Source organism: Brassica rapa, chromosome A05 (assembly GCF_000309985.2).
Source record: "Brassica rapa cultivar Chiifu-401-42 chromosome A05, CAAS_Brap_v3.01, whole genome shotgun sequence".
NCBI lineage: Eukaryota > Viridiplantae > Streptophyta > Magnoliopsida > Brassicales > Brassicaceae > Brassica > Brassica rapa.
In genome coordinates this window covers 1,679,388-1,706,808 of record NC_024799.2, presented here as the reverse complement: position 1 = coordinate 1,706,808, position 27,421 = coordinate 1,679,388, and the positions used below count along the sequence as shown (strand labels likewise).

Below are 27,421 nucleotides of genomic sequence, written 5' to 3'. Positions count from 1 at the left end.
GCAACGTCACCCTCGTACTCCCTTTAACTTCTTCTTCCTTCTCTTCACAAAAAAAAAGGATTTTTTAAAAAATATTAATTCAAAAAATATCGACTTGGTTTATTGATCGGGAACGAATCTGATCGGTTCGGATCAGACCCTTGTGAGGTTCTTCAATGGCGCAGCTACTCTCCCCTGTTTGCACTGATCTTCTCAAGTTTCAGAGCTCTGTTCTCAGCTCCAGATCAAGTACCTCGCGATTCTCGGCGAAGACTAGCGGCGCTGCTTCGTCGTGGTGCTTACGAAAGAGACGAAGCAGCAGCACCATCGGAAGATTGAGAGTTGCAACGGAAGACGCTTCTTCTCTCTCCACCGGCGACGTCGCCGATGACTACTACGCCGTTCTCGGATTGGTAAAGTTTGTAACTTTGTATTACATCCATCCAAAAAGGTTCTGACTTTATAACTCTCTGTTTTGGTTCTGTTTTTTTTTCAACAGCTTCCAGATGCGACACCAGAGGAGATCAAGAAAGCTTATTATAACTGTATGAAGTCTTGTCATCCTGACTTGAATGGGAATGACCCTGAAACCACAAACTTCTGCATGTTCATTAACGATGTTTACGAGGTGAAAGCTTTGACTTTTGAATAACTTTTTTGGTCTCAGTGGTGTTTAAGGTGTTTTGTGTTTTGCAGATTCTTAGTGACCCTGTACAGAGAATGGTGTACGATGAGATCCATGGGTACGCAGTGACTGCTACCAATCCTTTTCTTGATGACTCTAGCCCGAAAGATCATGTCTTTGTTGATGAGTTTGCTTGTATAGGTAAGTTTCTTTAAGATTCAGTTTCATTTGAGGGAAGGGTAAGGCTGATGATGATAATGGGTTTATTGTTTTTGATAGGGTGCAAGAACTGTGCCAATGTGGCTCCGGATATATTTCAGATTGAGGAGGATTTTGGGAGAGCAAGGGCGTGTAACCAGCGTGGCAATCCTGATTTGCTTCAGCAAGCAGTTGAAACATGGTTAGCCTCTTGTGTTTCTGTTAGATGCTGCAAGTGATTGTCGAGTATAATACTGATTATGCCTTCTTTTTGGTTGCAGCCCGGTTGATTGTATATATCAGACTTCTGCGGGGCAGTTGTCGTTGCTTGAAGATGAGATGCGTAGGGTTGAGAGAGTGAATGTAAGTCAAGAGCATTTTTCTCTTTGTAGCTCTCTCTTATTGTTAGGCATTGCTAAGGTTTCTTGATTTATATTGGTTGGGATTGTCATTGATGGGTTCAGGTTGCTCTGATGCTTTCTGGAATGGGGTCAGGAGCTGTTGATGTTTTCAGAATGGTAAGAAGCTCATCTATAGTGACACAACGGTTCTTCACCTTTCATATAACTGATGATCATCAATCTTTAAAAATCTATGACAGGCGAGATCTCGATGGGAAAAGAGGCAAGCAAAAGTCTTGGTATAAACTATCCATCACATGCATTTCATGTGACATGTAACATCACTTCATGCATTGCTTTATGTTTTTCAGAATCAAGCTAGAAGTAGAATGATGAAGCGGAAAAGCACAGACGAGGAACCTTCCTATTGGGATAACCTCTGGGGGAAAGATAATCAATACCAGAAAAGCGGTAACACATTGATACTAAACTCCTCTCATCCTCTCTGTCCAATGGTCATATAATAACACATTTACTCTATGTCTGTGACAGAGGAAGAAGTACAAGAACGAGCACAGCGAGCCGCCGCAGCAGCTAGGAGATGGAGGGAATACTCACGAAGAGGCGTGGATAAGAGGCCCACCTTCAAACTCCCTGACTCCTCCTCCTCCTCCAGAGGAGACAACTGAAACCACCACCTCCAGACATGATAGTAAAAGTATATATGTAATAACTTCACTGTTCTAGAAGACTTGTATAGCTTTCTTACCACATGGATTTGTGGAAGAAGAAAAACAAGTGTATAAAACATTTTCACTTTTATATATTATACTCTTTATGTATGTATATAAGTCTCCAACGCCTAGATAAAATAGTGGACACTCTAATGTTTTCAATAATTTTAGTTAATCCATAAACAACAACAAACAGTGTTCTGATATATTTGTTTATTGAATGTTCTTAAAGAGCAGTGCCTTAACCATCAGTTAAGGACAATTATTCTGTGGAACACAAAAAAAAAAAAAAATTCTAAATTTATATTGGAATATGACTCTCTTTGCGTTTGGGTAGAGAACCCAATCTCTCTTATTCTTTTGTGGTGCAGTGTGTTGTAACTGTAAGGTATATGATAATGGACCTAAACTGAAGATCCAGCCAAACGTCTTCTTGATGCATTAGAAGTCGAGACTTGACTCAACTTGTCTGACTCCTTTGGCTCATCCCTCTCTTTAACTGGTGTGTAATGCCTAAGCCACACTCCGGTGTACACCTATTCAAAAAATCCCAAATGAGACAATCCAACTTTCAAAACATCTTATCTCTGCATGTGAGCTACTAACTATATATTACCTGTTGTGGCCTCATGATCTTGGTGTCAGGATCATCCAACGACTCTTTCCAATGAGACAAGTATCCAGCCATGCGAGGAATAGCAAACAAGACGGTAAAGAACTCTGGTGGAAACCCCATTGCTCTATATTCAACAGGTCCAGAGTTAGATTAAGTTGTTGAGTGAAAATGAACATGAAACCAAACTTTTTACCTGTATATTAAACCAGAGTAGAAATCAACATTTGGATAAAGCTTCCTCTTAACAAAGTAATCATCAGAAAGAGCTGCCTTCTCCAGAGCAACGGCTACTTCAATTAGAGGATCCCTTCCAACAATGGAGAACACTTCATCTGCTAGCTTCTTGATGACTTTAGCTCTTGGGTCATAGTTTTTGTACACACGGTGTCCAAAACCAGACATCTTCCTCTTCCTAAGACAGTCAAAAAGAGATGAAAACATTGATGGAATTGGAAAGGCTCCTTAATTAGCATATAGTTTCAAGAATTGAGTTTATACCTGTTTTTAACACCCTCTATGAACTCTGGAATGTTATCAACACTCCCAATCTCTGACAACATCTTAAGCACAGCCTAATGGAACCAAAGCCATGAGCATACAAATATATCAGAAGAATGTACATATGAATAGATAGCACACCTCGTTTGCACCGCCATGAAGTGGACCGTAAAGAGCCCCCACAGCTCCAGCAACAGCAGTGTACACATCAACACCACTACAATGAACACAAGATTAGTCAATATCTCTCTCATCAAGACTCAAAAAATCAAAGAGGTGTTGTACCTAGAGGCAAGATGCCGAGCAGCAGCGGTGGAGCAGTTCATTTCATGCTCCGCATGAAGTATGAAGAGGATGTCCAGCACCCGAGCAAGCCGAGGGTTAGGTTTGTAGGATCGGTTTCCCCTGTGAGAAGATACAAGTTCATGTCAAGTCTACAATGACTAATCTTGCCATTGCATGCGATGTAATGAGATGATGGTGAGGGACATATACATGGAATCGAGCATATAGAGGAAGTTCTCAGCATAAGAAAGGCTTCCTGAAGGAAGAACAGGAGGCCTCCCTGCCATCCTCAAGTAAGCAGCTGCTGCAATAGTTGGTGCCTTTCCAATAATGCGAATAATTTGTTTATCTCTAACTTGTTTTGAGTCGTAAATATCCTGTCCCTGCACCCAATAGATTAATTCTAGTTAAAATGTTTATAAGTAAAAAAATCTAATAGTGAGCTTAGAAAGGCGGCCTGACATGATTATTAGTGGAAGAGTGTAATCTTTAACTTACCCTGAGAGCAGGATTAGCATCAGGATGGAAGATGGAAAGAGCACTCATTGCACTCACAAGAACTCCCATGGGGTGTGCATCATGAGGCATAGACTGTATTATATCCTGCCCGGAAGTTATCAAGAAACTCTAGTTAAGGTATGAGAAACATCTTGCGTAATTACTAGGATGGACCAGGATCATCAGAGATTGCAAGCACAGAAAGTACTATTCTAAAGTCTAGTTTTGGTATATGTTAATTCTTGAAATGTTTTAAATCATAAGCGCTAGGAAGATACTCATAATCAAGATGGACATCTAGGGGGTACAGTGCCTAGTATGCCTTTTAAGATTAGGATAAATACATTTATTGGGATAAAGATGTTTTGCTAAAGGAAAAAGTAAATCGAGTTTTGAGGCTAGTATAAATACGAACGAGTCTAAGATATTGTACATTAATTTGTTCAATATACAAACTCTACCTAAATCGTATTTGCCTCAGTTCGTTTTGCTATCTTAAGTTTCTTTGCTAACTTAAATTCGCGCACAATAATATCAAAATTAAAAGTTCACATGGAACAAAAGAGTAGGGACTCTCACTAGAACTCCTTGTGGCACAGCTGAATGCTGAGAAACAGCAAACTCCCAATCAGATAGCTGACTTTCAGAGGGTAGATTCCCATACACTGCCCAAGGACAAAAAAAAATTCATCAATACAGTTCGATCCTAGCAACCAAAAATACAAAAGTATTTATACTTATACATCCAAAACTTTCAGACAATAAATTATATTAGCTAGTTCAACAACATCAAGAAGCTTCAACATGATCCAATACTTACTGAGAAGATATGCAACCTCCAGAAAAGTACTGTTCTCAGCCATTTCCTCTATCGGATACCCACGATAACGTAGGATCCCTTCATCTCCGTCGATGTAAGAGATCGAGGACCGAACAGGAGCCGTGTTCAAGTAACCAGGATCGTACAGTTTAATCCCTTTGTCCTCCTTCCCCATCGAAATCTAAACTAACAATCAGTTACTTGTCCCTTACGCATAAGCTCTCATCAAACCTAACAATAACAAGATTCTACTACATACCTTCTTGAGATCAACGGCTTTAACGGTACCATCATCTGAGACTGGAACCTGATACTTCTTCCCTGTGCGCTCGTCGACGACCGTCAAGGCTCCCTTCAAGGATCCATGCGGTGGAGGATTGATATCCGCCGACGTGGTCCACCGCTCGATGGCTGGAGATCCTGATTCCAAGGGATCAGCTGACGTCAAATGCGCCGAGATAACAGCTAATCGAGCTTTAACTCTCTCTGATATCTCCTCCATCTTTCAACACAAGAAAAGATTATTACACAACAAAGAAATGTTGTTGAAGAAGAAGGAAAGGGAGGCTTAAGCAAGCTATATAACACGTGTTTCTTTCGCATGCGGACAAGAGTATTGACTGGGACCTACATATCCAGTTTTGCGGCCTATCTCTTTAAGTTAACCTACTCTAGGTGATTGAAGAGTAGAGTATACGCACTTCTAAGGATATGACACGTGTTACTTAGCTCCATGTTGGTTGCTTTCAACGCTTGGAAAAGCAAGTAGAAGTCCTCGATTTGCTAAATTTGATCCGTTGAATTAAAAAAGAAAACAAAACACAATAATTGGCAAAGTTGATGGGCCAATTTTTTAATGTGGGCTTATGGATGAATAAATGGGCCATTTGATAGCACGTTCGCTATATTTTATTAGCTTCACTCATTTTTTTTGTTACAATTGCAAGTTTGGAACCAAACCAACATTGATGTTCTGTATTTAGAAACAAAAAAATAACTAAAAGGTTTTGGGTTCTAAGTAAGTCTTCTTGGATAGAAACTCATATCATTTAATTTACACTTGAAACATGATTTTGAATAAGATTTTAATTTTATTATGTTACATAATCCAGAAGTTTTTTTTTTAACTTTAATTGAAGAAGCGAGAAAGTTTTAACCATTAAATCAATATATTGTGGGTCATGTTATGTATTATGATGGCATATATTATCTTATTATCCGATAAAGCATATACTGACAAGAGATTAGTCGCTAAAATCTAACGCAAAATTGCATATAGTAGAGCCGTAAAATAGTCATGAATGAGTAAACTAATTATAGTTAAATGACTCGAACTACAATCTAGACCTACATGACTCGAACTACAATTATATATAGACCTACATGGTGAGCTATGATATACTGTGTCTGCGTACCAAAATATGTATAGTTATCAAATACATGAGAACTGATTCTCTAATGTTTATTTATTAATTTGTATGGAGAGTGATAGGTCTCTAATAAATGAAATGTTAAAAGCGACATGTCGTACATAGTTTCACTTGTACCTAAAATTGGAATTCTGAGTTCCCACGTGAGGCTCTGAATATACGAGAGTGATAGCTATTTCTTTCAATTCATACGTCTTATACTAAACGAATGATCTCCTTTTGTCTTGCTAACCCATTATAAATCAAAACTCATGAATTATTATTTATAATTAAAAGATAAGTTGCACTGGTGATTAACTATGTATTTTTCATGCATGAATTTAAGCCTGCTACACGTCTAGGAAATTACTAGTATTTATTTTACAATAACACATTATACATCAAGCAAGGCTATATAGTAATTGTTAAAATTAACAGCAAGAAAGTACGTGAAAAATAGATATTACATACTATTGTATAAAAAGGTTTTTCATATTAATGGAATTTCACCCCCCAAAAACAACAATGAAAAGAGAAATGTGTGAAAGCGGCAAAGGAAAGGCTATTTTTGCAGGAAGAAAGCATGCGAAAGAGTAGTTGGATTTAGACAGATGACTGACGAAATATTATTATTTTCTAGTTTCTCCTTTTTTTGGTGTTTTCAGTGATTATCATTAAAATATAAGATGATGATTATATACTAAAATTAACCTCTCAATAGTCATTAAAATATAAGATGATGATGATGATTATCATTAACCTCTCAATAGTCACAATCACATCCACAATATAAGATGATGATTATATACTAAAATTTGTTTACTCAATCATTTGAGGGTGTCATCGCGCCAAGAGTACGTAGTATGACAGCATGACGCAAACTTTCATATTGGTCTAAACCATGCATGTAAGTTTGGTTCTCGAAAAATTGAGCTCAATAACACCAAAAAAAAACATAATTTACTACTCTTTCAGTTTTTTTCTTTAAAATGGAAGTTTTGGTGTTTTCACAATTAATCATACATTGTTTTTAAAAATTATCAAATTTTAATGTTTTTTAAACCATAGTTTTAAATTTTATTGAAATTTGCAACTTTTGTATAGGAAAATAGGAAACATAAAAAATAAAAATTTTGCGATTTTTTTTTAAAACTTCTATATGGAGTATCTAACTAAAATTTTATCTTCTCTCCTCTTTTATCTTCTCTCCTCTTTTATCTTCCTATCTCTCTCTAAATAAGCACTTGATTCTTTGAAAATTATGCAAAAATTCTCATATACACACATTTATTTGATAAAACCAAAACACATGTGTATAACACACTAATCACACATATCAGGATGTAATTAGCTTTTATTCACCTGAAATTTTACATATATTTCCATAAATCAATACTACTCCTTTTTGTAACTCTTAAATATTTTTGTATGGTCAGACTGAAATTCAGGTTGTGTCGTTTCGTTTATATCAGTACACTGCACCACTCTTCCTCCGAACAGCTCTCCCTTATTTTTTTTTGTTCACTACACTCTATCTATTAAATATTTATATATTATTCTAAAACAAATTTCTTGAATTTTTTAAATTATTATCCAATAGTAGAAAACAAAAAACGTCGTTTCATCTGTTATTTTCCTTTTATATGCACACACATTTATATACACACGGCTATGAACTTGTTCAGGACCCATATATAAACAAACCTAAACCCATAATGACTTGAACATTTTATTAATAATAATCTGAAAATATTTAAACTAAAAAACAACATTAACTACATTGAAACCATCGTCTACTTTGGGAACAAACACAAATCTCCTCTCTTTTTCAGGGACCTAATATTTAAATTGTCTTTATTCTGTTTCTTTTTATTACCGATGATGACGTAATCCCAGAAACAGAACCACCTGAAACAGAGCATTAGACAAGAAGCAAGATCCGTAACAACACCGAGAAGTAGACGCTTGAGATATCTTCGGCGACGGACCACTAGTAACATTCCTCCCGCAGACACCAACTCCTGTCTTAACGACACTAAACTCATCCTCCGGATTCAGACACAACCCTCTGTTCCCGCTCAAATCCAAATTCTTACCCAACCGTCTCAAAAAACTCGAATCAAACGGAACCACACCGATCAGCGAGTTCCTGCTGAGATTCAGATGGAAAACGTGAGGCAGAGAATCAAACCCTGAAGGGATCTCTCCCGTTAACTTGTTGTTGGCCAGAGACAACGAGCTGAGATTCATCAGCCTCGTGTAACTCTCCGGGATCACGCCGGAGTATCCGGAGTTCTCGAGCTGGATCTCTTGAAGCTTCGGGAGGAGCCCCAGCTCGACGGGGAGGGGCGCGTGCATCGGGTTGTTATCCATTATGAAGTACTGTAAGCTCTCGAGCTTCGAGATTCCTTTCGGGAAAGCTCCTCTGAGTCTGTTGTTGCTCAACGCTATAAACGATAAAGACCGAAGCTTTTCGAGGCCTTGCGGGATGGCTCCGGAGAGCGCGTTCGAGCTCAAGTCGAGTTTTTGAAGCGTGCCCAGTTGGGAGATTGTGTGGGGGATGAGGCCCGTTAAGGAGTTGTAGCTCAAGTCTAGCCCGAGGAGGCTGTTGAGGCTTCCTAGTTGGAGTGGGATGGTGCCTGTGAGCTTGTTGTAGCTGAGGTCGAGGTGGAGGAGGTTTTTTAAGGAGAAGAGAACGGGAGGGATGGCTCCGGTTAGTTTGTTCTGTGAGAGGGTGAGGATTTGTAAGGATGTGAGGGATGAGATGAGAGGAGGGATTTGACCTGAGAGGGAAGGGTTTGATCTGAGGCTGAGCTGTTGGAGAGAGGAGTTGGTGAGGAGCTTGATGGGGAAGATGATTGTGGTTGGGAGGTGAGTGAAGCAGTTGAAGAAGAAGACTGATTGTAGAAAAGGGAGGGAGAAGATCAGGTGAGGGAACGAAGCTGAGGATTTACAAGACGGGTTAGGAGCTGAGCCGAAATCGAGTCTTGAGACGTGAGGTAACCGGTCTGGACCGGTTTTGCATTCGATCCCTGGCCAGGATGAGCCAGGTGCGCAGGGGTTTGGGTGAGAGCGGCGCCATTGTTGATCTGATGACATTGAGTCCATGATTGTGAAGAGAGTCTCTGACTCAGAAGGAGGCATTGAGACTGTGTTGGCTTCGCAGAGGAAGAGAGGTGTTATCAGGAGATGGAGGAGGAGTGAGGTAGGAGAGGGTAAAGCTCTTTTAGTCTTCATTGTGTAATAGAGACAGAGAGGAAAGAGTTTTTGGTGATATTATTATACTGAGAATTTTTTAGTATTTTGTAATGATGTTAATTAGAATTTGTTAAGTGTGTTGAGTGAAGGGTTTAAGGATTATGGGACAAGACAAGACAGAGACACGTGAACAAATGAGAAGCTAAACAAGGTATGATAAAAGAGTGAAGAGTTAGAAGAAGAAAGCTAGTAAAGAATACAAAATAGGTTTTGAGTGAGTGAGTGTGTGAGAGATGCAATTATAAATGGAAGTGACTGAAAGTGACACGTGTGGGGTCGTGAGAGACAAAGAGGTAGGGACTCTCAGGAACATGAGATTGGTAAGAGAAGAGTAGACACAGATTAGAAAAAGAGTACTTGATGGGTTTTGTAAGGCCATACACACATGTTTCTTCTTTATTCAAGCACTTTTTGTTTGAACCGATTTTGAAGGACTTGTCTTTGTTGGTGCTAATCTCGTGAATACATTAGCTCCTTGACTCTCTCAGGTTATGTGGAGTGAGTCTCTCTCTCTCTCTCTCTCTCTCTCTCAATCTAACCATGTGATAATTATAAATGGTCTCTATACAAACAAACAAAAACTGACACTGTATTAACAACACACTCTATTCATTAAAGGATTTGTTAAAAATCACAAACAGAAAACAAAATGAGGCTTAAGGAAATATGTAAAGAACATTGACCATGAAACTTTAATAAACACATGTTCGCTCCTAAACTAACTGGATACAAGCATCAACTTTGAAGAAAACAACACATGGTAAGAATTTTATGTAAGAGGTCAAAAGGCAGCACACAAGATGACATTCACAATGTGTAGTTAGTCCAGGCTGTCTCAACTATAACTCACAATATTTCTTGACTGTTCACTCAATAGTTCATGAATTTTACCTATCAAGTACTTCAAATCATTTTCCTCTTTAGATATATTGTTTAATAAAAAGCTTATAAGGAAAGACTATTCAAAAGTAGTGGGCATAGTATGTCTCACTATTCATTGTCTTCAATTATTCATGTCTCTTTTTATTTCTAAATTTCTCTGATCAGATTCCATCATCCATTGTTTGAATTGTAACCCAAACAAATCATATATATAATATTATTTGTAGCTTAATGCAATACAAGGGCAACAACCATTTAGCAACAACATATACACTCTTTTTAATTATAAACCAAATTAACTCAAGAGGTTGTTAAATATCAATACAAAAGATATTTTCAGTTATTGTAAGTTACTATTAGAAAATGTCAGAAACATGCTAATTAGAAGAAGAAAAACGTTGAGAAGAAAAGAAAAAAGGTCAAAATTTCAAACGTTAAGTGATTGTACTACACTTGGCAATAATGTAGCAGATTCTTTTTTTTGTAAGTAAGGTACATGTATGTGTTGTATATGTAGTGAATGATCTAATCTCTAGCCTTGACTCACTTGAGTGGTAAAATCATATATGGCCTACAACGAATTGATCAAACAAACGGTCATAAAAGTACCTGAAATAGTAGTACAAAGACTCTTAATCTAATACTTCTTTCACATTTCTTCTTCCCTTAAACTGTTACGTTTTTTATGCATCAAGAAACCAAAAATAAAACTCTCTCTATGTCATTTTTGTTATTTTTAATTTAATCCAAAGTAATGGTTTCTGGATCTCTCATTCATCTTCTTTTCAGTGCTTTTCGATTTGACACCACTTCCAATTCTATTATCTCCTTTTGCTTTGTCCAGAGTTTCCTACATGCATCATCAAGATGTTCTCTATTATATAATCAATAGTTACAGTCTGAACACTGGATAATGCTTCCTCGGATTATCAAATGCTATATGTTTATCTACCTACAAAAGAGGGTTTATAATTCTGTTATTCAGTAGCAGTTGATTGATAAACATGGAAGAATATCTGCAGGTATCTTCTTACAAAGATATATTTAATCTGAAACAGCTCATGTGGGTGAGGGTAAATCAATAGTGCTAATAGCTTACAATAGTATTCATAGATTTCTTCTCTCTAGACCATGTGAATTAAACAGGTTACCTGTGGTACAAAACGCAAACAAGAGAGGGAAAAAAAATTTGAATCTACATGAGAAAAACTGTTGGAAGAAATTACACACTGTTGTTACATCTGTCTGTCCTTATTTGTTGTTTTTGTCTGAATATGTGAATCAAATCCTACTTCAAAAAGAATCTCAAGGTGTATAATATAAGAAGCAAACAAGAGGCTTTTAAAAAACATGTTTGTACATAGTTTTTTTGGGGTCATTTGGTCACTCTTTTGTTGTGTAAGCACCAAGATTTTCATCTAAAAATAAGAATGCTCCATTAACCCCTCTAAGAAGACAATACAAAAGTTACTGTAGAAGCTTTAGAGCAAGAGGGAACATCTTTATCAAAAAGAAGAAAACCGATTAAATCTGGATACTGTACCTTTTAATTATATCATGGGCTCCCTTTTCTGAAACAACATGAAAAAAAACTGCAGAAGATGATAGAAAAGCAAAAAAAAAAAAACTTATATGATTATGTTTCCGAAACACTTTTGGTCTGGAGTCTGCTTTAGCATTTGCGTTGAAGAAGCTTTTCTGCTCAATTAGTTGAACATCCTCATAAAATTGCTTGCATATGCCATTGGCTTCACATCCGGATGAGGCTGTGAAATCACAAAAAAAAATCAGAATATCAGAAGAATCTTTAAACCGAATCTAAAACAATGATGCAAAAGCTAATACTAGACTCACCACTGCTGTGAATGTAACAATGTTTGGCTTCATATCTGGAGCTTCAAAGCGAATGAAGGCTCCCTTGTTACCCATCTGCAACAATACATAAGTTGATGTCTAAGTAAGAATCAAGTATGCAAGTTGGTATTGTTACAAAGAGGAGTTTCAGATGTTACCTGATCACAGTAGTTTGGTGCAGAGAAGACAGTGATGAGTTTACCATCATGATCAACCTCGTATCCTTCATCCTTTACTTCATGTGACCGCACCACCAAATCTTCCACATTATATAAAAACATATCAGTCGATATCAGAATCAATTGGTGAACACCATCTATTACCCAGGGAAGCTACACTAACCTAGATTGTTGTCTTCCAAAAACCTCTTTGTTACGTCTCCACCAAATGAGAGACCAACTCCTCGCTTGCTTGGGCCTCTTCCAGGGAGAGGTTGAGGATCACTCCACAACAGCTCACACATCAATCCTGAGAAATTCTTATAAAAAATTAGATGAATTCACATAAACAACCTTACAAAAAGATATGTATGATGGAAACGTACCTTCCTCAGGAGGCTCACAGAATCGATCAATGGCTCTGATGTCCGAGAGCTTAACGCCATCGACACTGAAGAGGCCTCCATGCACCACAAATATCTTCTCGTTGATCACGTGAGCCAAAGGAAGATAACAGAAGACCTCGGCAAAGAGTTCAACGAACTTCTCACTCAACTTGGACCGAACCTCACCCTCAAAGCCATATATCTTGTTCATGCTCTTGCTCTCGTGATTCCCTCTAGCTAGATAAATGGCTGCAATTTCACAAATAACAATATGGTTAAAGCAAGAGAAGTAATACAACAAGTTATCAGAGTAGTTAGAAGAACTTACATGAGGGACTCATGCACTTAAAGGCAAACAGCGTCAGGATTATCTCCACAGAAAAGGATCCTCTGTCCACAAAGTCACCATTGAACAAGTATGGATTCTCCTCGGAAGGGAGGCCGTTAAGCTCAAAGATGTTTAAGAGATCGTAGAACTGCGAAAATAAAATAACGTGTCAGAAGCAGAACCAATACAGGTAAACAACACACTACACAGTCCTTGATAAAAACCAGTTAGTATGTGCAGCGTTTAATGCAATTTCAAACATGTACAGTCAAAGAGAACTGAAGATTATGGAGGCTCTCAGATTCATTTGAGAGAAACGAAAGCCCACCTGACCATGAACATCACCGCAGACCGTGAAATGCTTGCCGTTAGGTACACTGATATCAACCAGGGAAGGCAGTGCTTGCAAGATTTTCCTTGTCTGTAAGACAATTTGATATGCATACCTACAAATATTAAGCAAAAGATTAAAGCAGTTAGCCTACAAACAAATGAACAATGTGTTAATTAAGTTCAACACTACACCAAACTATACAAACCGTTTATGCAATGTCTTTTGGTTCTTGAACTCTTCCAGCATCTGTTTCACAAAATCCAAGGTGACTTCCTCTCCCTCGATTCTAGCACCAGAGTATTGTGATTCAACCTCTACAATCAAATTGCAAAAAAGAATATATCAGTAGAATTGATAAAAGGTTTACAACCTCTATTATGTGACTATATGTAGAAGATTGATTACTAGTCTAAAGCTACAACTACTGAATGAAAGACATTTGTCATAACAAACTGCATGCGATAAAGCAACAGAAAGATAAGCAAGTAAGATGGAGAGATACCAATTGTGTGGAAGTCAATGGACTCAGCCACCGAGATCCTTTCAGATACAGGTACAGAGATTGCTTCTTCAAATTTCAGTTTCTTCACTGCTTTCTCACACTCCCTTAGCTTTCTTGTCGCATCAGGGTCATTAGGACATATCCTTTTAACCTAAAAATATAAAATAGTAGACCATGTCAGCTATACCGGAGACAGACACACAAATCTCTCTTAACAGATAAAGTGATTCCATCACCAAACTCTTCACACATATTATTATTTATCATTTGATCAGATCAAAACAATCAAGTTATGACCTTTTTGGGTTCATTGAAGCTACACACGCCTACAACATTTCATCTTAGCTATTTTTTGACATTGCTCAAAAAGTTTAGGACAAGAACTATCAGACGGACAGCTACCAAACAATAGAGAATATAAATGGCTGCTACAAAACATTACTTGTTGGAAGTCTTTCAAGGCATCCTTAAATTTTCCCATGGCAAGATAAGCAGCACCGCGTCTGTAATAGCCCTGTGATTCAGTTTATATAATCAGCAAACCAACAAGGCTGAATGTAAGTGATAACAAGAGTAGGCAAACAATGTTTACCTTTGAGTATTTTGGATCAATTTCAATGGCCTTTGATGCGTCCTGTATTGCACTGCCATATTCCTCCAACTTTGTGTGAGCAAATGCACGGTTTGCCCAATACACAGCGTTGTTGCCGTTGAGTTCTATAGCTTGTGTATACAGATCAATAGCCTGGGAGAATTTGTGACCTGTAAGCAACTAATAATAATTAGATTCCCAATAAAACAGTGCTGAAAATTGAAATCAAAACTGGTTCTGAAAGATTCTGTTAATGTTTTTTTTAAAGAAAAAGTACAACAGACCTTTAAAGGCTTCGTTGGCCTGATTCTTCATCTCCTCGGCCCGTGAAACATCAGAGTTCTCATTCTTAGTCTCCATGTTGTTATCAGAACAGACTTATCTCGTACTGTCTTAGTTATCCAGTGAAGCCAGAACTGATTGAACACAAAGAGTAATAATAATCACAATCAGCAGGCCAATTCCATGAGCATCTACTCAAAAATTCAGTTAAGTAATTAAGTTCTACTTAGCAATGAGTAATTTTAGAGCTTTAAAGATTGCAATGATACTCAACCTAAGTAAAGTTTAAATCTTTATTCATCATAATACATCAAATTGACTTTAGACACATGTAACGAGATTCAGAACTCAATTCACAAACAAAGAACAGAGAACATAAAGTTGTGAGCTTTATCATATTATGCATCGTTTGGACATCATCTAAGGCAAATTCATGGAGGTAAGAAGTGGATAAGGTCAGTTACAGACAAATTCAATGAAAGGATCTATTGAAAAACCAGATAAGATAGAACAATAGAAGGAAGACATGTGTTTTGTCTGAAAATTAGCAGAAGACCAATTAATTAACGAAGGTAGATTTAATACCCTTGGCTGGCGACAGAGGAAGAGGTAAGAGAGGTTGACGAGTGTGAGGCAGGCAGGTTTTAAGAGAAGGCCAACAAAACCTATGTTGGTCAATAGATTTTATGCGCTTTGAATCTATGGCAAGGGTTTTTGGAAAAAAAGAAAAAAGTATTTAACTTTCTCACTAAATTAATTTACCAGTAGCAAGAGGGAAGTCGAATATAAAAAAAAACTATAATTTCATATATGGAAAATAAGATAAAACAGTTCGTACGTAAATATATCTCGTGTGCTATGGGGCTTTTGGGCCTAGTAGTCACGGGTTTATAAGTCAAGAGACGAAGACCGGTTAATTCCATTAGTAAACATGTTAGACTTTATACTGAACGGTTTAGTTATCAACTTCTACAATGGATGCCAAAAAAAAAAAAAAACTTCTATTACAAAAACTCAATATACAATAATTTTTCGGTTTTGAATTAACTCCAGTTTATAATATGATATAATTCAATAGTAATAAATTTATAAAACTCTTATGTAAATATAAATTAATAATTTATATATATACATAAATTTTATATAAGTATAAACAAAATATTGTATTAATTTTTTTAGAATATAATTCATTTCTATTTTTCTTAACACTTCAATATATTTTGATATGTTTAGTAAAATTGTATCTAAATTCAGATTTAAATTTTAAGAAACATACTTTATATACACTAAATAATATAATAAAATAACTAAAATTTTAATTTCTAAAAAATAATTAGAGTTGATACTGTAAAATAACTATTTTATTTTATAAAAATATATTCTAAATACATAAATTGTAGTTTTAGAAATTAATAAAATATTATAGTCTCAATATTAATAATTTTTAGAGTTTTTACTGTATATAAGTATATAAGTGTACTTAAGTATTGCACTTTATAACTGGATTACACGGTTTAGTTAAACTAAAATAAACCATTCAATATAAAGTCTAATAAAATAAAAACTTACTTTCAGCTTGTTATAAAGATGCGCTTCTCGATTATTTGGGTTAAGGCACAAGAGTATTAGATTCTTATGTTAATTCGAAACGTCTCCTGATGTTTGTTTAATCAAACCAAGAGTCATCGAAAATGAATCCGATTAGTGTTTTTTTTTTTGGTAAAACCGATTAGTGTTTTTTGAAAGACAGATGGCTTCTCTATTAGTATCTTTGCTCATAGTGAAGAACACAATTTTTTTACCGTTCATTTTCAACCATATCATTTTTTTTACCATCGAAGTTTTACGCTATACAATCTATAACACATGAACATACAAACACTTTCGAAATCAAGAAAACAAAGAGCAATGTTTCTTGATTCTTAATCTTCCATCTCAATGCTTTTTCGTTTCTCGTTCAGCCTAAAATTAAACACAGAATAATAAAGTTAAAATCCAAAACATGTATTGGACTATATATTTGTAAGAAAAAATAACAAAAAAAGAATCATACCGCTTTGATTGCTTTCTCAACAGAATCCCATCCAAACCGGTCAACATAATCTTGAACCGATTTTCTAGCATCAAGACTCATCATCTGTAAAACTCTTCTCTGTTCATCTGTATAACTCGTTCCTTCTCCAACATGCATTCCAAACTGAACGTATTTTCTCACAAAATTGGAGTAGATGTACGCTGCACCACTGAACATTGGTAACACCAACCACATGCAGAACAAAAGTTTCAAGTATGGCCAAAACGGTAGCCTGCAAAATACCAAAGACAACAATTAATATTTTATATTAGTCTTTAATTCTTTATGTACATATTATAGTAGTACTTGTATATCTGAATCGTAATAGAATTTTAAGAGGAGTGTCATTATTATTACCAGGCAAGGACTCTCCAAACGGATAATTCGAATATTGTAGTTAAGGAGTAAATGATCCAATATGTAAGCCATTGTTGATCATCTAACATCGTTGGACTCTCTATTGCTCGTAACGATGCATACCTATTCATTCATTGAGTTAATAATTATTTATTTTTATATATAAACCATGAAGTTTAAAAATTGATTCACTTACAAAGGGTAGAGAAGCATAACTCCCGGCCTGCATGTACCAAGAACATGAAGATGTTAAATAAACTTAAAAAAATCTTACGAGACAAAGATTTGAATGAAAAACATACCCAATCAGAGCATCAAAACGTTTTGCAATTACAATAAGTACACCCATTTTTTAGCGTTTACTCTGTCTGTCTTAAAAGATTTTGTTCTTTTTGTTTATCTCTTTGAACAAACGTCTTTAGCACTACGGCGTTGGATATATACACAAAAGTTAAAGTTTTCTTCAAGCAAGAATCTTTTGTGAATAAGGTAACAAGCAAGGTAAAGGATCTGCAACCCGTTGATACATTTCATGAACTTAGATATTTCTTCTATGTTCAAGGAAAATAAAAAATATGGAGTAATTGTGGGTGAAAATTTCATATGAAGGGAAAACTAAAGTATTAGGTTTAGTATAACTCTCTTCAGTTAATATTTTAAACGAGATTCTTTTCTTTGTGCACAAGAGTGAGTCATCAATAACTCGTGCATTAATTACCGATATTGGACGTATTACACAAGTTGATAATGATCATTTAGTCCGCGGCTTTGTGCAATTTGGGTAATTTACTTGTCTAATCTGAGTCTTTAACTGATTTTTCTTACCCATGTACATGTGTACTTGTCTTTATTAAATTAAGTTTATTAGTGATCATTTTATGTGAGAAAGATTAATATTTTTTTGTCACTGAGCTGGTAAAAGTAACATTTATGTTGCCTCTCTTTCTACGCAACTATATACTTTTCTTTTCATTATTATCTTATTTGATGAGAAGTTTTTTTGTCACTGGGCTAGTAAACAATCAACCTAATATGAAATTATGGTTTCTTCACACGCTAACTATCAAGGATGGAGAATCAGAGCATTCAAATTTCAAACCACGTGAAGAAAATTTACAAAGAAAGTAAATAAAGCCCTACCAGATCTCAAGTTCCTTCCTGAAATTATGTTTACACAATCTAAAGCTTAATTTGTAATGAAGGTGGATATGTAGATGTTGCTCGTGAAGAAAATTGAATAGAAAGTAAGTACAAGGAAAATGATGGGGTATGGGCAAAACCAAAAGGAGTTATATAGTTGCCTTTTGTAACTAAAATTAATTAATGCAAATCTATGATAGGGTTTATGGATAATGACTACACATGTGATAAGTAATCCTCCCTGGGCTCTCTTCTCTCATTTACTAGATTAGTTTCATCTTCCCTAATTATACTGTCCCCTGCATGATGCAATTTCTTGCTTAAATTAATATGTGGATGATATTACGGCAAAACAATAAACCTCTAATATTCAAGATGCCGTTGGACTAACCAATTTTCCAAGAATAAGACTCTCAAACATAAGATTTCGAAAAGACAAAACCAATTAAACTATTTATCGAGCAATTGTTCTTAAATCTTAACCCAAACCATTATTATTTTTCTTAAGTTCTGCGTTTGATTTTACATTTTAGTCTAAGAACACTAATATTTTATGTTTTTTTTTAATTTAACTTGAAATATCTTTCTTTTTTTTTTGAATGAATATTAAATTTATTCATGCAAAAACATATTTACATCATGTGCAACTGTTTATGAATCAAAGAATCAGCTCATGAAACTAATAACAAAATTCCGAAGTTAAGGATCCACTCTAAATTCCTAACTTGAAATATCGCACTTAGTATCCAAACGTAAACACAAATTCAAAATGTATAAAAGGGCAATTAATTAAACCTGAATTATCTCATTCATTGGCTCTCATGATACATGATAAGTTGTAAAACTTCATGTCAGTTGGGTTAAGTTTTGTTTAATTGGAATACAATAATTCAAAAATATAATAGCATTAATACTATACCAGCTTCATATTAATGTAGGAGTAGGGCAATAAAAAGAAAAGAAGAAATAAAAAAAAAAAGATTTACCCAAAAAGGAGAATTTCCAAAAGTTGATTCTGATGAGAAACAGAGCCCATACCTCTCTTTTTTTCCATAGACATGAAAGAAAAATTGGATGGTCCTCCTTCAATGCTCTCTCCCACCCAATCCAAACCCAACTCTCTTCGTCTTCTTTATTTTTCTATTTTGTTATTTTCTACTCCTTAATTCCCATCAATTTTCAGATTGCGATCTAAATGTATATATATACATAGAGAATTAAAAGAATTAGGTATGAGATTTTTGTTTTAGAGTAATGGTCCATTTTCTTTCTTTATTTTTCTTTTATAACATTTCAGTTTGAATAAAACTACCAAACCTTCTGTTTTCTGCAAGTGGGTTTTTAAATACTTTCAAGGAAATATTCCTTTAAGAGAAATTGTAAACCAAAACAGAAATCGAAACAAAAATAAAGTGGGAAGCAGCAGTTAAGTGGTACTGAATTAATTAATAAGAATAGTATCTTTAGCCAAGAACATTTTAATTCTCTTAGCTAGATTTCATCTTCCCTTCTCACTTCTCCTTCTTTTATTTCTGATCACAGTCATACAAACCCAGGTATAACAATTACACTAAGTTAACCTAAAAACTCAAGTTTTATAATCAGAGGTTCTTCCTTTTTTTCTTCATCCAATCCTTGAATCTTGGAGTGTTTTTCATTTCATCTCTTGCTTTTCTCCCTTGAGATCGATCTTAGAACCTAGATAGTAGCTAGCTATAGTAGATGGAGTCCAAAAAGATTTTATTTGATCTCTCTCAGCGTGTGTGTAGTGTTTGACTGTGTTTGGTTTATCTTTAAGCTATAGGGTTGATATAAATGGAGGGTGGTGCGAGTGATGAAGTAGCAGAGAGCAGCAAGAAGATAGGGAGAGGGAAGATAGAGATAAAGAGGATAGAGAACACCACGAATCGCCAAGTCACTTTCTGCAAAAGACGCAATGGTCTGCTCAAGAAAGCTTATGAGCTCTCTGTCTTGTGTGACGCTGAGGTTGCTCTTGTCATCTTCTCCACTCGCGGTCGTCTCTACGAGTACGCCAACAACAGGTAAGATAAGCATCTATTAACTTCTTTTAGATCTTGATTGTTTGTTTTCTCTGGGTTTTGAATCTTTATGGGTTTTCTCTTTGTGGTTTCTTTTCTCTTCTTTTAAAGTTTCTCTGAGTCTCAACTCTTTGCTGAAAACTTTGATTTATATGTGTGTACCAAAATTAGGGTTTGTACCCAAGAACCCTAGTTTTGCTTTAGGGAAAACTCTAATCTATTTGCTTCTCTCTCTTGAAAAAGCTGTGAGGTCTTCTATGATAATAATTAATTAGCATCTCCATACCTTGTACCAGTCACTTTTTTTTTTCTTTTACTAGATCTTTATAGTACAGCCTATCTGTATGTATCTACGTATGTCAGTTCTACATGACATTTCGATAAATTTGATGACCCATCAGGTTTATTTCTGCAGATTGATCATAATTAGGATTCCATCATAGTAGTGAAAAAAGTAGGGTTCTTGACAAAATATAATATTATATTTCATATAATGGCTATATAAAGCTAAGTAGATTCCTTAAAAAATTGATACACTAGCTAGGGGGAGACGGGTGTTTTGTCTTCTGACACTTCTCTATAAAACCAGTCATTTGATCTGTTAAATCAAGAAATGTTTAGGGGACAAAGCTTGTGGTTGTGTCACTAATTAATTAATCATCAATCAATCAAAAAATAAAAATAAACAGAAAATTTGACTTTTGATTATTATTTTCCCCACTCCAAGTTGGGGACTAGTCATTTCCATTTCTATCAAAGTTTCCAGCTATTAACAGCTCATGTTCTTTTCTACATTTTGATTGTTTTAGAAAAGATTAATCTGTTGATTTTTGGTTGGTTGATACCACAGATAAGTTGAGGATCTATAATCTAATTTTCTTAAAGTCAAGTCTCATATCATGGATTTAAGACTTAACTAGAAAATTTGTAGTTACAATATAGACTTCACACGACTAAAGAAAATTTTCATTATTTACCAACGTGTAAAGATTCTACATATAGTAAATGTGTATGTGACATCACGATTTTATAAAAGTAGGTTTAGTTGAATACCCAACTAATCTGATTAACAAAAGAGGAATGCATTTGGTCTAGTAGGTAGGTATGTAGAAATTTGTAATTTCTAGGTTTCTATTTTCAAATGCGTAGCTAAAATTTACACTATCTTTCTTATTTCGAACGTCCTCATGCTTTAATGCCTTTTGACATTTCTCAACCTCAACTTGTCATCATACATCACAAATTAAATAGTGAAAATGATAACGTTATATACAAATATGTCTAGCTTTTTTCTCAAATTTAAGGATCTAGGAATTTCACTTCCTTGGTTAAAACAGTAATCGCTCCCAATTAATTCTATTCATTTACACATGTTGTAGTACTAACTAAAACTCTAATTCAGGTATGATATGTATTATATATATCTTTTTTTTATTTTATTTTGAAACACTTTTATTATAGCCAAAAATACATGTTATAAGGGAAATCTCAAGTCTAGTAGTGTTTTCGAACCTATAAGGAAATTTGAATTTTGTATTATATGAAAGTTTGGACACATTGTTAGAAAATTTCCATTCTTAAGAAGCTTATAATAAGGTTTCATATTGATGTATTTTTATTTTTACCTACCACAAAAATAAATCAACAAAATGAAATTAGACATCTATACATTAGTACCCATACAGTAATGTCACTCTTAATGAACTTGGTTATAACATATCAAACGATTCATAATGAAATATTTTTGGTCAAATCGATCACTGAATAGATTAACCATGCGTAGAAGTCGATAAAGATGTAATTTATATATAGGATATGTACAATATGTCTTTGCTTATAAACTTCTAATTTACTAACTCTTGTATTTTATTTTTGTGGATGTTGGCGAAATCGTACAATTAATCAAAAGTGTAAGAGGAACGATCGAAAGGTACAAGAAAGCTTGCTCCGACGCTGTTAATCCTCCTTCCGTCACTGAAGCTAATACTCAAGTAAGCTTCCGTAATTAGTTACTTTACCACTACGTTTCTTCTTGTTTCAGTTTCTGACTTTACTGAACACTTGATGAAGTACTATCAGCAAGAGTCATCTAAGCTACGGAGACAGATCCGGGACATTCAGAATCTGAACAGACACATTCTTGGTGAATCTCTCGGTTCCTTGAACCTCAAGGAACTCAAGAACCTCGAAGGTAGGCTTGAAAAAGGCATCGGTCGTGTCCGCTCCAAGAAGGTTAATAACTTTCACTTCCTTCAATCCCTTTATATGCTTCGACTTGATCTGATTCTTGACCCTTACGTTTTATTCTTCGCCCAGCATGAGATGCTAGTTGCAGAGATAGAGTACATGCAAAAAAGGGTAATTAAAAGTCATGTCTTCCTCAACAAGTAACCCTACTTTCTATAACAATCTTCTCTTTCGTAACATTAGCTCCCTTTTATGTTCATGTAGGAGATCGAGCTTCAAAACGATAACATGTATCTCCGATCCAAGGTCTTATCAATACTCTCTCTCTCTCTTTCAGAAATATAAATATTTTTTATAATACATTTATTTATTAAAATACTATTGGTATAAAATTATTGGAAGTTGATAAATACGAAAATAATACATTTATTTATTAAAATTTAATATATTTTTAATACGTATCAAAGCATAGACATATATCTTTTACAAACATAGCTAGGGAGTATATGCTTTTTGTTTGCATTTTGATTTTTTTTTTTCAATATATATACAATTTATCTCTTCGATGAGCAAGTTAATTTTATATAATTCTACAGATAAACGAAAGAGCGGGAATGCAGCAGCAGGAAGCGAGTGTGATACATCAACAAGGGACGGTTTACGAGTCATCTTCTCATCAGTCGGAGCAGTACAACCGGAACTATATTCCGGTTAACCTTCTTGAACCAAATCAGAACTCCTCCGACCAAAACCAACCACCTCTCCAACTTGTTTAAGTAAAGTCTAATCAACAAAATAAGCTCCTTATGCATTTGTCTATTCATGTTACAATTATGGTTAAACAACTTAAAATAAAGACGGGTAACGATTTGAGAGGGACCTAAGTTACATATGTACCTTGATTATTTATATGTAATGTATTGTGTACGTTCCAGCTAGTAACTTTAAGACAAGAGACTTAACTAAATTTCTAGTTTCTAATAAAGCTAATACATAATTTACACCAGAGAGAACGTAGATAGTACCTCATGATTACTAATTGTAGACAAGACCACTGAAACACAAAAGGGTTTGTGGATTTCTCGAGTCTTGCACGCCAAGTAACTTCAGTGAAACAGGATCTTAAATCGAGCGACATGTCATCAAGGAACAAAAGGATGCGTTAAGGTCTTTGACAGCGAGTTACTAAAGCTGGTGGTAGAAGCTAGCAATCCTCAGATTAACACTGTGCAGTATATGAGAATCTGTTAGTTCAATGAGACTTAGAAAGGTCTCTTGAATTAGTGAGGAGTATATATAGCAGGGGAATGAGATTGATACTCACGGTGCTTGAAGAAATGTATACCTGAAAATTAAAGCGCAGCGATGAGGAAAGAAGCTTGAAATGAGAAACTGATGATATTACAAATGATGCATCTCTCACACCATGGTTTTATATAGTAAACCAAGATTCCACTGTTACAAAGCAAGGACACATGAAAGACCTAACTTTTACTGCAGCAGAGCAGCCAAAAGGAGCGACATGTCTTATCAAGAGCAGTCAAATGAGAATGAAAGCCTCTTATAGCTAAACTGTTGTCTGTTTCTTCTATACATGTGTTTTGGCATCTGTCTTAGTCTGTGGATATTGTTTTCTATAATAATTTAGCTCTCTCAACGCAGCAGGATGTGATTAATTAGGTTAAAAGGCATGATACTTTTTCTATCAACATGATAAGAAACCTCTTAGTGAGCACTCTTTTTAAAAAATTGCGCATGCTAGTAACACAAATCAAGCCTAAATTATCAACGCATCCCATTTGCAAAAGGGTGAAATTCGTGAAGAAAAGTAATCACAGAGCTACAAAACCATAGCAAATCTCCTTTAATGTACTTATAAAACCTTAAGAAAATCTCATCAATTCTGTTGTAACTTGTAAGTAATAGAAAATTACATTACTTAGAGCATCAGCATTGGTTTGGTTTCTTAAATCTAATTTCTCACTTTATTATTCTTATATAACTTTATTTTACACTTAAGTTTTGTCATTGTCAAAAAGTGTATACCATTAAAAAAAGAAGACAAGTGGAGAAAGTCTCTACAATAAACAAAAAAGTCTCTTCTCCTCTATCTTGTTTTTTACTTTATCTTTTGGACTTTCTGAATTTTTTATATGTTTTAGTTGTAGAGAAGCGGTGCTAGAGACTTCAGCTGCGCTTGCCCTTATTCTCTGTTCATGCAGAGATCAAAGTGAAAGTTCACAGTCTTAATCCTCCAGGAAGATGCACATTTATCTTTACAAGCTGCAGATCTCCCATAAACAATTAGAAGTCTCTATGTTCCATATACATATCAACACTCTATTTATGTTGAAGGCATGAGAGAGGGAGCATCTCTTTTAACACAAGGCTGATAAATGATAATGACAAGGAGAATGATTTCAAAACAAGCAGGTAGTTGCTTACACTCTGCTACTTGTAGTTTTCATATGCAGCTTAAAACTGATTTCTCATATCCTTAGAAATGCAGAGATCATTAATTATTATCAGTTTTTCTTTCATATGGATTGTGTTGGGAGATTATTAATAAGTTAGCATCAGCCAATAAGTATGAAGAGCCTTGAACAAAGAAAAGCTTGGGATTAGAGATATTCCAAAACATGCTTACTCCTCATAACCATGAACACTAACTCAATATCATTAATGCAATTTCTTACTACATTAGTAGCGAGATATTTATTCATTGGTTTGGTAGAACTTGGGGTTTGTAACTTGAATGCATGGAGGAACCAGCTTGCAAAATTTACTCCACGAGTTTATTACAGCAACAGCACATCTCTGATGTACTACTGCCCTTCTTTAATGCTACTATATCTTAATGTCTCATGGACTTGTTTGCGAGACAAATCTCTTAGGCCTGATTAAAAATATAAATGCTCATGAAGAACTTAATGGAGCGAGTATGACATGTGTTGCTCTGTAGGCATTTCAGTCTATATATATTTTGACTTTTTGACTTTTTCTTGTACCTTTGTTTATGTATGAAGTATGATGAGTTTCTCTTTTCTACCAGTCTCTTTTGATATTAATGTTTGTGATCCTATTTATAGTTTCTTCTTCGTGTTAGTATCTTTCAAAAATGAAATGTTTATGTCTTTTTCAGGTTTATTTGCATGGGATACATTTCTCTGGACGTTCTTGAACAGTGGTTGAGAAACAGGGGAACTACTACATTATTATTCAAGATCAAGGAAAAAAATAAAACAGCAACATCATCAAATATAAAGTAGTATCCATCATAAAGACTACTAGAAGCTATAGGACACTTAAAACTATACTGAGCACACACTGCATAGGATAATTAACTAAGATTGTTTTAATGCAAACCAAGAAACAACTGAGAAATGAAACTCTCTTCTTTTCAGATTCTAGGCTTAAGACGACCTTCATTGGCAAGCTTGAAGGTCTGGGCCTGTTTTGTGGCTGCCTTGGTTGAGGAAAGTCCTGCCAGAAACTGGTCTCTGACTTGAGAGGTTGTGAAAGGGAACTGATTGTTGACCATTGAGTTTAACCAAGACGCTGTGCCTTCACGGTAGAGAGATCCAATGGCATCTGTGCGGGTGTTGGAAAGAGCCTGAAGAAGGTTCATGTGAGGATCAAACCCTGGAATGCTACTGGGAATACTGACTGCACCAAAAGCTCCTCCAACAGTTCCCCACCAGCCAAGAAGACCCCAAATCAACGTAGGGTGGTTTCTCCAGTAACTGCACAAAGATAACAAAACTCAAATGTGAAACCATATTGTATTGTATTTTAGAGAGGAATGTTTGTTACTTACTCGCATGTTCCAGTGATTGGTGGAAAAGGAGCAGGAAGGAAGGGGGTTCCAGGAGTGCCAGGGTCAATAAAAGGAGTTGGTGGGGTTCCTCCAATGATGGGTGTGCCTGGGTCAACAATGGGTGTTGGTGGAGTCTCAATGACTGGAGTACTTGGTGGAGGAGATGAGTAATATCCACCAGAAGAAGGAGTTGGTGGGGTTTCTCCAACGATGGGTGTGCCTGGGTCAACAATAGGTGTTGGTGGAGTCTCAACGACTGGAGTACTTGGTGGAGGAGATGAGTAATATCCACCAGAAGAAGGAGGGGTTCCTCCAGTACTGGGTGTGCCTGGGTCAACAATGGGTGTTGGTGGAGTCACAACGACAGGAGTACTTGGTGGAGGAGATGAGTAGTATCCACCAGAAGGAGGATTTGAAGGCGTGGAAGGGCGTGAAGGCCTGGATGGGTGTGAAGGCCTTGAAGGCCGTGAAGGTGTGGAAGGGTGTGAAGGTGGAGTTCCACAGTGGCAAGGAGGACTAGTGTGTGATGGAGTTGGTGTGTGAGATGGAGTCGAAGGAGTTGGAGTATGAGAAGGAGTTGAGGGAGTGTGAGATGGAGTTGAAGGAGTGTGAGATGGAGTAGAAGGAGTTGGAGTGTGAGATGGAGGACTTGGGTCGTAAGGTGGACTTCCACAGTTAGAAGGAGGGGTATGTGATGGAGTTGAAGGGGTTGGAGTGTATCCTCCGTGTGATGGAGGAGTTCCTGCATGTCACACAATAACAATGATCAGTCAAGTAAAAATACTAAAATCAAGATTCTTATCAATGCATACAAATTTGGGAGTGCATGTGTCTCTGTGTTCTTTTCTTTTTGCTTACCAGAGGGAGGAGATCCTGCATTTGGGTCAGGAGGAGAGTAGTATGTTTTCTCATCCTCAAACTTTATGGAAGCAACAGAAGCAAAGAGCTGCTGGGAGAGTACAGCAGCAAAGATAGCCCAAATGGTAAGACTCTTCATCCCTCTCATTTTAAAAACAAAGAGAAAGCAGAAGTGTTTGTGCAAATGGTGTTGTGTGGTAGAATGAAACCGGAAACTAGGATTTATAATTAGAGGGAAGCCAAGGGTTTTTTAAAAAAAAAATGCAAAGGGTTTTTGAATTACTTATCAAAAAAGGGTTTTTGGATGTTTTTGAAGTAAATACAAACAGGTGGAGTTGTGTGTGGTTAGTTGATATGTTGCAGGTGCATT

At 35.8% G+C, this 27,421-nt stretch overlaps 7 protein-coding genes and 1 long non-coding RNA gene across 16 annotated transcripts; 3 read left to right on the top strand and 5 right to left on the bottom strand.

Moving 5' to 3' along the window:
* Nucleotides 1–54: 54 nt before the first annotated feature.
* Nucleotides 55–1,959, top strand: LOC103866667 (chaperone protein dnaJ C76, chloroplastic). Its single transcript, XM_009144630.3, has 9 exons — nucleotides 55–392; nucleotides 479–607; nucleotides 676–805; nucleotides 884–1,004; nucleotides 1,084–1,165; nucleotides 1,267–1,320; nucleotides 1,404–1,442; nucleotides 1,515–1,614; nucleotides 1,696–1,959. Exons 1-9 carry the CDS (start codon nucleotides 156–158, stop codon nucleotides 1,830–1,832), a joined length of 1,029 nt encoding a protein of 342 aa, XP_009142878.1. The 5' UTR covers nucleotides 55–155; the 3' UTR covers nucleotides 1,833–1,959.
* Nucleotides 1,960–2,006: 47 nt separating this feature from the next.
* Nucleotides 2,007–5,156, bottom strand: LOC103866666 (citrate synthase 3, peroxisomal). The gene is made up of 11 exons (XM_009144629.3): nucleotides 4,854–5,156; nucleotides 4,595–4,775; nucleotides 4,354–4,439; nucleotides 3,775–3,879; nucleotides 3,487–3,659; nucleotides 3,277–3,396; nucleotides 3,133–3,208; nucleotides 2,992–3,065; nucleotides 2,687–2,905; nucleotides 2,494–2,617; nucleotides 2,007–2,413 (listed from the first exon to the last, which is right to left on the bottom strand). The coding sequence occupies exons 1-11, from the start codon at nucleotides 5,094–5,096 to the stop codon at nucleotides 2,282–2,284; spliced, it is 1,533 nt and encodes a 510-aa protein (XP_009142877.1). The 5' UTR covers nucleotides 5,097–5,156; the 3' UTR covers nucleotides 2,007–2,281.
* Nucleotides 5,157–7,708: 2,552 nt separating this feature from the next.
* LOC103866665 (receptor like protein 29) lies at nucleotides 7,709–11,312 on the bottom strand. The gene has a single exon (XM_009144627.3). It carries the CDS (start codon nucleotides 9,238–9,240, stop codon nucleotides 7,876–7,878), a length of 1,365 nt encoding a protein of 454 aa, XP_009142875.1. The 5' UTR covers nucleotides 9,241–11,312; the 3' UTR covers nucleotides 7,709–7,875.
* A 311-nt stretch (nucleotides 11,313–11,623) lies between these two features.
* On the bottom strand, nucleotides 11,624–15,390 carry LOC103866664 (serine/threonine-protein phosphatase 5). Of its 2 annotated transcripts, none has more exons than XM_033292442.1 (13): nucleotides 15,165–15,390; nucleotides 14,582–14,713; nucleotides 14,298–14,467; nucleotides 14,148–14,219; nucleotides 13,706–13,856; nucleotides 13,409–13,517; nucleotides 13,198–13,315; nucleotides 12,870–13,017; nucleotides 12,542–12,790; nucleotides 12,340–12,465; nucleotides 12,156–12,256; nucleotides 11,998–12,072; nucleotides 11,624–11,909 (listed from the first exon to the last, which is right to left on the bottom strand). In XM_033292442.1, exons 2-13 carry the CDS (start codon nucleotides 14,655–14,657, stop codon nucleotides 11,850–11,852), a joined length of 1,455 nt encoding a protein of 484 aa, XP_033148333.1. In that variant the 5' UTR covers nucleotides 14,658–14,713; nucleotides 15,165–15,390; the 3' UTR covers nucleotides 11,624–11,849. The 2 variants fall into 2 exon arrangements, with proteins under 2 accessions (XP_033148333.1, XP_018514892.1); XM_018659376.2 differs by having other exon boundaries at nucleotides 14,582–14,716; nucleotides 15,169–15,386.
* A 928-nt stretch (nucleotides 15,391–16,318) lies between these two features.
* Nucleotides 16,319–19,196, bottom strand: LOC103866663 (HVA22-like protein f). Its single transcript, XM_009144625.3, has 5 exons — nucleotides 17,313–19,196; nucleotides 17,207–17,233; nucleotides 17,011–17,133; nucleotides 16,633–16,885; nucleotides 16,319–16,541 (listed from the first exon to the last, which is right to left on the bottom strand). The coding sequence occupies exons 1-5, from the start codon at nucleotides 17,357–17,359 to the stop codon at nucleotides 16,515–16,517; spliced, it is 477 nt and encodes a 158-aa protein (XP_009142873.1). The 5' UTR covers nucleotides 17,360–19,196; the 3' UTR covers nucleotides 16,319–16,514.
* A 246-nt stretch (nucleotides 19,197–19,442) lies between these two features.
* On the top strand, nucleotides 19,443–23,324 carry LOC103866661 (agamous-like MADS-box protein AGL5). Of its 8 annotated transcripts, none has more exons than XM_009144619.3 (7): nucleotides 19,565–19,706; nucleotides 19,955–20,192; nucleotides 22,099–22,180; nucleotides 22,260–22,421; nucleotides 22,506–22,547; nucleotides 22,641–22,682; nucleotides 22,973–23,314. In XM_009144619.3, the coding sequence occupies exons 2-7, from the start codon at nucleotides 19,966–19,968 to the stop codon at nucleotides 23,150–23,152; spliced, it is 735 nt and encodes a 244-aa protein (XP_009142867.1). In that variant the 5' UTR covers nucleotides 19,565–19,706; nucleotides 19,955–19,965; the 3' UTR covers nucleotides 23,153–23,314. The 8 variants fall into 8 exon arrangements, with proteins under 8 accessions (XP_018514277.1, XP_018514276.1, XP_009142867.1 ...); XM_009144618.3 differs by having other exon boundaries at nucleotides 19,576–19,706; nucleotides 19,949–20,192; nucleotides 22,973–23,324; XM_018658761.2 differs by having other exon boundaries at nucleotides 19,443–19,583; nucleotides 22,260–22,547.
* A 77-nt stretch (nucleotides 23,325–23,401) lies between these two features.
* Nucleotides 23,402–25,733, top strand: LOC103866659. The gene is made up of 2 exons (XR_632556.3): nucleotides 23,402–24,809; nucleotides 25,519–25,733. It is a non-coding gene; the product is annotated as an uncharacterized LOC103866659 (long non-coding RNA).
* LOC103866660 (protodermal factor 1) lies at nucleotides 25,565–27,309 on the bottom strand. The gene is made up of 3 exons (XM_009144617.3): nucleotides 27,052–27,309; nucleotides 26,194–26,935; nucleotides 25,565–26,119 (listed from the first exon to the last, which is right to left on the bottom strand). The coding sequence occupies exons 1-3, from the start codon at nucleotides 27,197–27,199 to the stop codon at nucleotides 25,777–25,779; spliced, it is 1,233 nt and encodes a 410-aa protein (XP_009142865.1). The 5' UTR covers nucleotides 27,200–27,309; the 3' UTR covers nucleotides 25,565–25,776.
* Nucleotides 27,310–27,421: the final 112 nt, after the last annotated feature.

What these genes read in the sequence shown, in the direction of transcription:
- LOC103866667 (XM_009144630.3), top strand. Translation starts at nt 156, where the DNA reads ATGGCGCAGCTACTCTCCCCTGTTTGCACTGATCTTCTCAAGTTTCAG. An exon ending in GTAGGGTTGAGAGAGTGAAT is followed by an intron (nt 1,166 to 1,266) that starts GTAAGTCAAGAG and finishes TGATGGGTTCAG; the next exon opens with GTTGCTCTGATGCTTTCTGG. An exon ending in TAATCAATACCAGAAAAGCG is followed by an intron (nt 1,615 to 1,695) that starts GTAACACATTGA and finishes TGTCTGTGACAG; the next exon opens with AGGAAGAAGTACAAGAACGA.
- LOC103866666 (XM_009144629.3), bottom strand. Translation starts at nt 5,096, where the DNA reads ATGGAGGAGATATCAGAGAGAGTTAAAGCTCGATTAGCTGTTATCTCG. An exon ending in ATAGAGGGTGTTAAAAACAG is followed by an intron (nt 2,906 to 2,991) that starts GTATAAACTCAA and finishes TGACTGTCTTAG; the next exon opens with GAAGAGGAAGATGTCTGGTT. An exon ending in TACTCTGGTTTAATATACAG is followed by an intron (nt 2,618 to 2,686) that starts GTAAAAAGTTTG and finishes TGTTGAATATAG; the next exon opens with AGCAATGGGGTTTCCACCAG.
- LOC103866665 (XM_009144627.3), bottom strand. Translation starts at nt 9,240, where the DNA reads ATGAAGACTAAAAGAGCTTTACCCTCTCCTACCTCACTCCTCCTCCAT.
- LOC103866664 (XM_033292442.1), bottom strand. Translation starts at nt 14,657, where the DNA reads ATGGAGACTAAGAATGAGAACTCTGATGTTTCACGGGCCGAGGAGATG. An exon ending in TAAGTGCATGAGTCCCTCAT is followed by an intron (nt 12,791 to 12,869) that starts GTAAGTTCTTCT and finishes GTGAAATTGCAG; the next exon opens with CCATTTATCTAGCTAGAGGG. An exon ending in CACCAAACTACTGTGATCAG is followed by an intron (nt 12,073 to 12,155) that starts GTAACATCTGAA and finishes GTATTGTTGCAG; the next exon opens with ATGGGTAACAAGGGAGCCTT.
- LOC103866663 (XM_009144625.3), bottom strand. Translation starts at nt 17,359, where the DNA reads ATGGGTGTACTTATTGTAATTGCAAAACGTTTTGATGCTCTGATTGG. An exon ending in CGTTTTGATGCTCTGATTGG is followed by an intron (nt 17,234 to 17,312) that starts GTATGTTTTTCA and finishes TGGTACATGCAG; the next exon opens with GCCGGGAGTTATGCTTCTCT. An exon ending in TTGAGAAAGCAATCAAAGCG is followed by an intron (nt 16,542 to 16,632) that starts GTATGATTCTTT and finishes GTTTAATTTTAG; the next exon opens with GCTGAACGAGAAACGAAAAA.
- LOC103866661 (XM_018658756.2), top strand. Translation starts at nt 19,966, where the DNA reads ATGGAGGGTGGTGCGAGTGATGAAGTAGCAGAGAGCAGCAAGAAGATA. An exon ending in TACGAGTACGCCAACAACAG is followed by an intron (nt 20,193 to 22,098) that starts GTAAGATAAGCA and finishes ATTAATCAAAAG; the next exon opens with TGTAAGAGGAACGATCGAAA. An exon ending in ACATGTATCTCCGATCCAAG is followed by an intron (nt 22,683 to 22,972) that starts GTCTTATCAATA and finishes ATAATTCTACAG; the next exon opens with ATAAACGAAAGAGCGGGAAT.
- LOC103866660 (XM_009144617.3), bottom strand. Translation starts at nt 27,199, where the DNA reads ATGAGAGGGATGAAGAGTCTTACCATTTGGGCTATCTTTGCTGCTGTA. An exon ending in TGCAGGATCTCCTCCCTCTG is followed by an intron (nt 26,936 to 27,051) that starts GTAAGCAAAAAG and finishes TGTGACATGCAG; the next exon opens with GAACTCCTCCATCACACGGA. An exon ending in CCAATCACTGGAACATGCGA is followed by an intron (nt 26,120 to 26,193) that starts GTAAGTAACAAA and finishes ATCTTTGTGCAG; the next exon opens with TTACTGGAGAAACCACCCTA.